Below are 9825 nucleotides of genomic sequence, written 5' to 3'. Positions count from 1 at the left end.
AAGTTTTCAAGTGTGTGGAAGATGGGAAGTTTTTGGTTGAAGAAAATGGTGAGCTAAAGGTAACTTCTAGATTCAGCAAACGACCCTCGATTGGTGAGGTTGAAAATGTTTTGCATAATCTAATGGCCACTTATTCTCCGATCTCCAAATCAGTATTGGCAAAATCGAGAGTAGCAGGCTAGGGTTTCAGTTGTAAGGGCAACCGGCAAAGTGCGACAAGAGTTCATACCTTCAATTACAAATGGTGATGAGAGTTGATTTGTAGGATCAAGAAGAAACTCTTTAATTCTGATCTAGCTTGATGAGGAACTGTGGAGCTCTGTTTGAATGAAAAAAGAATCGCATTTCATTGAATTGGACCCATATGTAATCTGAAATCATCAAAAACTAAAAACTAGATTTCGCGGAGTGTTCGGCAAAGAGATCTTCGACCTAATCAACACCATGAAGTACTCGGGGAAATGGAGTCCAATTACTTCGCCAGCAAGGGAGGGGTGGTAGTGGGGTTGACGGAAGATGATAAGTGAAGGGAGAATCCCTTCATCCACCCAATAAGCAAAATGAAAGAAAATTAATTAAATGGTATTTTAGTCTTTACCCACTTAAGAGGGTATATTTGAGACATTTTACACCCCAACCTTGATAACAGGGGGATAACATGGAATTTTCATTTTGTTTTAGAGGAGAGTGGAGACACCATGAAATATATCCTCCTTAAGGAAACAGTCACGAATTTGGACTGGGTTCATTTTTAAAAACGTTTGGCCCATTACCAAACGCACCTTAAGATTTCGATTTGGAAATGGGGTGCACCACTGTAAGGTGTATCCAGTTTTTTTTTTTTTTTAAACTGAGGTTCATCCGAGCCAGCTTGCGGCACCACGATTTACTTCCTCGAGTGGGTGCGAACCCAAAACCCCCTAGGGAGGGTCTTTAACCGCTTTAACATACCACCCCAAATGAATTCTTGGGGACGCATGAAGATTTCTACCCAAAAGTACTCCCACCACTTAACTGCGTTAATTAAATCACACAAAAATAATTTCAGAAACGCGAAGAAATTTACATTTTTAGCCATGAAAAGGCACGATCTTTCCTCTTCGAAAACCCTAGCGAGTCTCACACGTTAACCCTAGCGAGTTAACCCTTGAATATAAAACCATCTCTTGTATATTTCTTGTTCTGCTACGGCCGGGGAGAAACGAGGACGGACAGATTAGCGCCATGGTGTCCCTGAAGCTTCAGAAGCGGCTCTCCGCTAGTGTTCTCAAGTGTGGGAGAGGGAAGGTCTGGCTCGATCCCAATGAAGTCAATGAGATTTCTATGGCCAATTCCAGTATGGTTCTCTTTCTCTACCTGAATCTCATCTGTTAATTTCTTAATTCTCTTTGGTCAGGTCACCTACATCTTGAGTTACTCAGCCGCAAGAGAGATTTTTGTTTGATTACTTGGTAAAATTTATCTTGGCATAGCCGAAATCAGTTTTTCCAGCACGATTCATTCTGTAGTTTGATTGATTTCGGTTAGATCGACTCACACACAACTGTTGTCTTCCTATGTTGCTAGTCTAGTTGTTATCAAGGCCTTTATGCCAATACAAGTCTGGTCGCCCGGAACTGCTATTCGATAAGGATTTACTTGGCGATTATTATGTGTTTATTTTCTGTCGAAATTTTTATATGTATTTCCAGCTTTAATTTTAGTTCCTCTTAGAAAAACTCTCCTTTGAAAATGCCTGAAGTTCTGTTACTGCTTTTCAGTCAATAGATTCAGATTTCTTTTGAGGCTACCCCTGGTTCATCTCTCTACCGGGCTGTTTACAAGGTGTCCGTGTTATTATCTATCAAATTCCTTGTTTGTTATTCTATTTATTGTTTTGTATTGTGCTCCTATAGTTTTTCTTTTCCTGTTCAAAACGTCAGCTGTTACTATACTAATTATCAGAATCGGAGTTAGTGGTCAGCTAATCTGGATAAGCCGTTAGCACAGTTTACTGATTCTGATTGTTGAAACTTTGGACGGCATTGAAATGGGCATCTGATATAGAATCGGAGGCTCTTGTGACAAATTGAAAGAGGAACTGGTCTCGTCTTCGACTGGTTTAGTTCTAACTGTATTCCTGTTTGACGGTAAAGTCCTCAATTAATGGGGTCACGGAAGTGTCAATGTATCTTTTAAACCAATCCAGCACTGGAGTTGCCTCAGGTTTTTCTTCCTTGTATACTTAGTTTTGTTGTAAAACTACCTTCCTGGGCTTTAATTTAACATTGAATAGAGCTGATAGGTGGGCAAGGATCCTCGTAGCTCACCCCGTTTAGTTTGTATAGGATTATTTTGTTGTAGTAGTCGTAGTTATGTGTTCCCTTCTGGTTATTTTTGTTTTGAATTTGTTGTTTTCTTAATATAATTCTTCTCAAGGATCCATGCAGCCAATCTCATTTATTTGGAATTAATTCAAGTTTTTGTTGTTGCAACCTTACCATCACAGTCTCTAATGTAAATAGAATAGAGCTGATAATAGGGCAAGGACCCTTGTAGCCAACCCCAGCTTGTTTGTGTAAAGCTATTATGGTATATTTACATGCTGTTCTAGTTTCTTCCTAATTAATTTCAACTGCAGGGCAAAACATAAGAAAGCTGGTGAAGGATGGTTTCATTATCAGGAAGCCAACCAAGATCCACTCTCGCTCTCGAGCACGTCGGATGAAAGAGGCCAAGAGGAAGGGAAGGCACTCTGGTTATGGTATGTTTTGCCATGTGAATCATAAATAATAGTTTATTGTTATTTACAAGTATTACTTTCCCATTCATATTGATTCAAAAAGCTTGGCTTGTTAAAGACTTGCATACTAGATGCAAGTGATATACTTTTCACAAAATCTGATGGCTTTAAATTGGGTGCCAGTAGATTATGTGGGAGTGCCGATAACACTAATGAGAGGGTATAGAATAGTACAACTCTTGAACCTGTGACCTTTTTGTGACCTTGCTCAAATAGTCAGATCAATTGGCAGCCTCTTCTTACTTTTGCTCCATCATTTTTGTTCTCTGTGAGAATTGCATTGTCTAAGGGCCTGTTTGGTTATCTGAATCCAGAGATTTGAGATCTAGAGATTTCAAATCTCTAGATTCATGAATTTGAGATTTATACCTGTTTGGTTGTAAAACTTCCCTGGATTTCATGAAATTCAGGGATTTCACTTTTTTTTACCTAAAAACGTGAATTAAGCCATTCTTGGGCATTGGGTGAAATCCATAGATTCCACTATAAGTATAAAATTGATGAAATTTGCGGATTTACGTAGAGTAACCCAACGGAACTCTATGAACTTTGATAGATTTGAGGCTAACCAAATAGTTAATTTTTTGAACCATGAATCTGTAGATTTAAAATCCCATTTCATTTCAAAACTGTAGATTCATGTAACCAAACATACCCTAAGACTGTTGTTTGCAATGTTTGTAGGTAAACGTAAGGGTACACGGGAGGCTAGGTTGCCAACAAAGATTCTCTGGATGAGGAGGATGCGTGTGCTGAGGCGCTTGCTCCGCAAATACAGGGAGGCAAAGAAGATTGACAAGCACATGTATCATGACATGTACATGAAGGTGAAGGGTAATGTGTTCAAGAACAAGCGTGTGCTAATGGAGAGCATCCACAAGTCAAAAGCTGAGAAAGCAAGAGAGAAGACATTGTCTGACCAATTTGAGGCTAAGCGGGCCAAGAACAAGGCAAGCAGGGAAAGGAAGTTTGCCAGAAGGGAGGAGCGTTTGGCTCAGGTAATATAATTTCCAAGAAAGCTTCCATTCGAAGTTGAGTGTATTGTATCTTAGTATTCATGGTTTTGTACGGTGAGAGCCTAGGAGTGATTCGCATTTCTGCTTTCTTTCTGTTTACAGGGACCTGTGGAGCGAGCTCCACCAGCAGCTGCTGCACCCCAGGCCACAGAGTGAGTTCATGGGCCTATACCTTCTCGCTTTCTTACTGAAATTCGTGAGCATATCTATGCAAGTTCTTACTGTTCTGCTTTTCTTTGCTTGTAGGGGAGGAGCCAAGAAGACAAAGAAGTGAAAGTCTTAGGTGGCCATGGATAGATATATATCTCCTTGTTGTAAGGAGCCTAAAATTTCTACCTTTCCACCCTCTTCTTTTTGTTTATTATATATTTTGGAGAAGAGGCTTAAGACAAGATGATAACCTGACTCTGTTTTTTTTTTTTTCCAGTTTTGTATCCTGGATTTGATAGTAAGTTTTGGTTGTGGTGAATGGAATAACTATTAAGTTTCATTTGTTAGCGGGATTGAGAATTCAGATTTTACTCGAGAGAAATGTTTGTACCATGTCTTCGATGTGCTGAGTGGTTCTACTAGATGCTGTTTGATTAACAATCGTGAAATAGGTTGATCGTCCGTGCCCTAGTGGCTACAAGAATAAGAGTGATCAACGGTTGTCTTAAGTTTTATCATTGCGTTGTTATGGTTTACCAATTCAAAATGCTTTTAAGAAGTATTTCAACGGTTCAAAATTCCCTCTACCCTAAGTATAAATGTTTTTTTTGGAGAGTGCTTCATGATGCTTCAGGTATTAAGGCAAATATAGCAAAATGCAAATGCAAATTGATCCTGCTCCCCTTTCTATTGTAAAGTCGGTGAGACTGTTTGGCACTTGTTTTTTTGCTGTCCTTTGGCCAAACACATTCTTTATGCCAACCCTCTTGGCTTAAGGACGAGAGGTGTAAAGCTGTTTTATTTATAAAGCTGTGCGTTCAATAGTTGACTTTGTCTTTAGTCCTACATTAAATGTGCAGGACGGTTAAGCATTGCATCTTGGTCTGTCGAAATTTCGATCTCGACCATTGAGATTCAACGGTCGAGATCGAAATCTCAACCGTAATTTTGGATTTGACGGTCTGAGATTGTGCTTGGCCTTCACTTCATTAAATGCGCATGACTGAAGCAATTTGAGTTAAAAAATGTTCCAACTAAAATGATAAAATGATGTTCTTTACTGGATTTCTCAGTTTTAGTTGTCTCTTGTTACTATATTTGGAAGGGCAAAATTGTCCCATAAAACAGCTATAAAAAAGGATTAGTCTTTTGATCCATTAAAGTGTTGAGCACTATTAACTTTTTGTTATCCAGTTGAAGGGCCTCTATATGGTTTCAATTTTAAGCATCCCCCAGCCTTTATTGCCTTTCAATGAATGGCATATGATTTTCAAATAAACTTGTAAATTTTGTTTCGGATGTTAACTCCCGTATCGCGATCTGAAATTTGCCTATTATGGAAGATATGAAACTTCTCTCCACTAAGTTTTTTAGTTTTATTGTTAGGAATATTTCTAGAGGATTCAATGTAGTTGCAGATCATCTAGTTCGGAAGGCCCACTCAATTTTAGACATGAGTTTTTTCCCGTGTTCTTCTAATTTGTTGCTTGAGCTTTGCTTGGCTCCAATTCTTGTCTGACTCTCTTTTGTGAAATGAAATGATTGGTTACCCAAAAAAAAAAGTGTCCTAGATGCCCCAGTGAGGACTTGGCTATGGGGTTTCCTTTTGGCTAGTCAAGCTTCTTGTGTAAATATGCAGGTGGCTAAGGGAGGTTTTGAGTTGCTGATGGAAGCTGTACTAGATAGGATGTATCATGCTATTGCAGAGGCAAAATAACATCATCTTTTCCTTTAAGAAGTGTTGTCCAACTGCACCAAACTGCAATGCCTTCCACCGTCACCACAAGAACTTCGGTGGTCTTACTATTTAGCTCCTTCATCTTTTCCTTTAAGAAGTGTTGTCCAACTGCACCAAACTGCAATGCCTTCCACCGTCACCACAAGAACTTCGGTGGTCTTACTATTTAGCTCCTTTGTTGCTTGAGTTATCTCAAAAACTTAGTCATGTAACTTTTTGTAATATCCCTTGGCCTTCTTTGTTGGGGTTTCTTCCGTCTTGTATTCCTTGGGATGTACAACAGGTTCCATAGGATCTTGTTGTGCTCTAAGAGAGTTTGTATGTACAGGTGTGATACGATAGAGTTTGTAAATATGACAATGTACCTGCTACAATCTAGTAACATATATAGTTTCTCTTCTCCCATAAGAATAATGCTGAAGGGATAAACTTAAGATCCATTGCCCCCTTAGGATAAGAGTCTACTTTGTCAATTTTGGTGATGATTTTCTTCTTGATGTGTAGTGAGAGATTATAAAGATAGTGTTATCCTCTACTCTCAATCCTAAAATTGTATTTTTTACGAACATTGCTCACATCACCAATCCTTCCAACATATTATGAGATATACCTATTGTTTTGAGACTTTTTTTTGGGAAAACCATGGAAGTAATTTGTTTGAAAAATAGTGTGGGTGTTGCAACCCTAGCGACGCTCTGAAGACACCGTTCGTTACCACCGCAATTTGAGGTGGAGATGTCTCTCCACCTCCACCTGCTACTTCTCCTCCTCGCTCCCTCTCCGCCTCTCTGTTCTCCACACTTCCCTCTGTTTCTCCACCTCCTCCTGATACCTTTACTTCTCTCTCCCTCTTCGCCTCTCTGTTCTGCTCCACACTTCCCTCTGTTTCTCCACCTCCACCTGCTTCCTCTACTCCTCTCTCCCTCTCCGCCTCTCTATTCTGCTCCACACCTCCCACTCTCCCTCTGCCTCTCTCTCGTGATCGGTTTCGGAAAAAAAAAAAAAAAAAAACACTCTCAGGTTTTCTCATTCTCTCCATCTCTCTCTCTTTGTCTCCCGCGACCTCTCCGCCTCTCAGTTTCGCTATCTCGACCTACACCCCCACCTTGTTCTGCTCCTCACCTCCCTCTCTCCCATGACCGACCGGTTTTGAGAGGGAAAAAAAATAAAAAAAATCTCAGTCTCTCTTTCTCTCAGTCTATTTGTATTCTCTTTTTACCATTCAGTGGAATCATCTTTCCCGTCTCCGTTTCCTCCTCTTTTCCGTCTTCTCTCTCTTTCACGTCTCCGCTTAAATAATCAGATCTTTTAAGGGTTTCCCCTTAGTTCTGTTTGTTTGTTTTGTTGTTTTGGTTGCAGTACTTCGCTTTTTATTTCTTTTTTCTTTTTTCACATAACAGCTCCTTTGGTTGCAGCGTTTCTTTGGTGCACACGCGGAACAACTCCAACTTTGGGTACAAGTTCTTCTGCGCTGAGCTTGACAGCTACGACTATACGGCAGAGCCGAATGGCAGGTCCTAACCTTCTCCGCACTTTCATTGCTACCATCGCCACAACTGTAGGAGTTTTGAGTCCGCCCTTGAGGCGTTTTGTAGGTCCCCCTATGTGGGTGTTATATGTCTGTGCCCCCTTGTGGGTGTATGTATGTTCCCCTTTGTGGGTGTTGGTGGTTTTCTGGTGTCTTTGTTCTAAGGGTTTTGTGGACGTGATCCATTTTGGGCTTGACCCAACCCTTACCCTAACTGGCCCTGTCTATTGCATGTACGACAGTTTGGTCATCTGCCGCTCCTTGGTTCGTTTCGAACCTTATGTACTCATGCAGTCAGTCTCGTATTTTTTTAGTTATCTAAATGAAGTCCTGTTTACCAAAAAAATAAATAAATAAATAAATTTGTTTGAAAAATGAATTTTTTAGTATAAGATTTAAAAGGATGAATCCGTGCCAAAAGCTATTGCACAAGCATATTCGAAGGTTTCAATTTTCTACAAAGTCTTACTCTCAAACAAATTTGTTTTTATATGCGAAAACTTAGATACTTTCTTAGTGTGAACTCTATGTTTTTGTTTAAAATCGAAATAGACTTTTTACATATTGTGGATGGAGGTATTATATAACGTAACACGGAGGGCTTTGAGGATATTATATAGAGCAAATTGCATTGGCACCCCAAAATAAAAGCCTTAAAACACTGACACCCCACTTTATGTTTAAAAAACACTTAGGTCCTATTCTGTTAGAATGGTTATTACTTGGTTAATCATATTTTTTCAAAGACTATTATACCCTTATTTATTCTTCAAAAAAATCTATTCTCATTTAGAAAAAAAAGAAAAAGAAAAAGAAAAAGAAAAAGAAAAAGAAAGAAAGAAGAATGGAAGAAGTAGCTGAAAATGGAGGAGAATAGGGAACGATTAAAGAAAAAGTTCATTTGAGTCTTCTACCGACTCTCGCCGGGAAGAATAAAATAGTCGGCAAGCAAAGGAACTAATCAGTTCTCTGGTTTAACAAATCATGACCTTTCATTCTCATTTTCATCACCCGCTCATTTCATCTCCTTCATTCTCCCTTTTCAGGTCTCCAGCTTCTACTAAAACTTAAAAAGTTCCATTTTTTAAATCTTCTGATTTGGACTCGTAAACAAGAAAAAAAACAGTGATGCTAATCGGCTTCAAATTAACGGCTTTGAAACTCTATCAAATAAAAATCTTCAGCAGAGATGACGAACATAGTCTTCGGTTTCTTTCTCTTTCTCTCTTTCTCTCTCTTTCTTTCTTCTTCTTCTCCTTCAACGATCCAGCGCTGCAACTACCTCTGTTCCTCTTTCTTTCCGTGAAATTTGCAGAGCTCACCAGGTCTGAGTTCCTGCAAAGAGAACAGAGTGTTCCGAAATCCGGTCTCACACGCGAGAAGAGAAATTAATAGAAAACATAAAAAAATTCAAAGCAGCTGAAGGAAATTCATTGACCAACCAGCGCACCCAAAGAAAACAAACCAAATCAGCCTCTCCCTTCTTCTCCATTGAACTGTTCTATTCTGCTTCCCAACATCGGCAAAAGCCCTCATTTCCCAAAACAGAGTACGGATGCCAATCTTTTGCTGTATGATAAATCAAACCCCAACCCCTCAAGAAAATCGAACACCCAACGAGTGTCCTTGACTTTACAAATCCAAGATTCAACAGTTTCGTTAATCACAGAATTTATTTGAATTTCAGATAACTTTACAAATCCAAGATTCATTATTACAGGTGAATTCGTTTCGTTGTTCAATTAATGATTACAGAGTCATTTCTGATTTGGGTTTCAGTTTATGATGTCTTCCAGTCAATTTTCTGTTGGCTCCATTTCTTTTTTTCTTGGTTTATTTTCTGTTTCTTCCTCTTTCAGCAGCGGCGTACCGCACCAGCCCCCGCCCCCCCTTTCACATTTGCTCTTTCCTTTCTCTTTCTTTCCTCTTCTCCTCCTTCACCATTTTCGTTTGATTCGCCGGAAAATCGTCTATTTTCCGGCGATTATAACTGATTCCTAGAAAATCGCCATATTTATAGAGTTTCGTTTCGATCAGGTTTCATAGCAAGAGAGTGGCGGCGTTTCTTACCGACCATTCCATGAATTCCGATTTTCGTAAGGGTATTTTTGGAATTAAATTTTTTTAAACAGTTGGTTAACAGTTTTACTAACAGGATGGACTAATGTGTTTATTGAATTGGGGTGTCTGTGTTTTTTAAACATAAAGTGGGGTGTCAGTGCTTTTAGGCTTTCATTTTGGGGTTTCAGTGCAATTTGCTCTATTATATAATGTAAGGGTCAGCTTCACCATTAGTTCCAAAGGGATTAGAACCTTGACCTCCTGAAGCTTTGAGGATATTAAATAATATTAGGGGTGGCTTCAGCTTTAGTCCCGAAAACTTTGACCTTCTAGCTGAAGGTGTTGGGTTTTTTTTGAGTAAGCGTAAATGAATTGGATCTCGACTATTTTTTTTTTTGGGGGTAATTTATCTCGACTATTCAAAGTTTAAACGAATCAAACGTCTGATAAGCTCTAATGTCAACTTTACCCCTGCCCACGTGGCATCCTCTTTGCTCATGAGCTGGTATACTAGTCGTCGGGAAATTGAGATGTCAAATGAGATAACAGA

General features: G+C 39.3%; 1 protein-coding gene across 1 annotated transcript; it reads left to right on the top strand.

Annotated features, from left to right (window-relative positions):
• The first annotated feature begins 1157 nt into the window (after positions 1-1157).
• On the top strand, positions 1158-4286 carry LOC149010694 (large ribosomal subunit protein eL19y-like). The gene is made up of 5 exons (XM_089163473.1): positions 1158-1336; positions 2621-2743; positions 3467-3780; positions 3901-3950; positions 4045-4286. Exons 1-5 carry the CDS (start codon positions 1225-1227, stop codon positions 4070-4072), a joined length of 627 nt encoding a protein of 208 aa, XP_089019599.1. The 5' UTR covers positions 1158-1224; the 3' UTR covers positions 4073-4286.
• The last annotated feature ends 5539 nt before the right edge of the window (positions 4287-9825 follow it).

This window comes from Hakea prostrata, chromosome 7, assembly GCF_041222555.1.
Source record: "Hakea prostrata isolate BN-2017 chromosome 7, UWA_Hpros_2, whole genome shotgun sequence".
Taxonomy (NCBI): domain Eukaryota; kingdom Viridiplantae; phylum Streptophyta; class Magnoliopsida; order Proteales; family Proteaceae; genus Hakea; species Hakea prostrata.
Note: the sequence above shows the minus strand (reverse complement) of the source record. Positions and strands in the feature narration are given on the sequence as shown.

What these genes read in the sequence shown, in the direction of transcription:
- LOC149010694 (XM_089163473.1), top strand. Translation starts at nt 1,225, where the DNA reads ATGGTGTCCCTGAAGCTTCAGAAGCGGCTCTCCGCTAGTGTTCTCAAG. An exon ending in GATTTCTATGGCCAATTCCA is followed by an intron (nt 1,337 to 2,620) that starts GTATGGTTCTCT and finishes TTTCAACTGCAG; the next exon opens with GGCAAAACATAAGAAAGCTG. An exon ending in GCTGCACCCCAGGCCACAGA is followed by an intron (nt 3,951 to 4,044) that starts GTGAGTTCATGG and finishes CTTTGCTTGTAG; the next exon opens with GGGAGGAGCCAAGAAGACAA.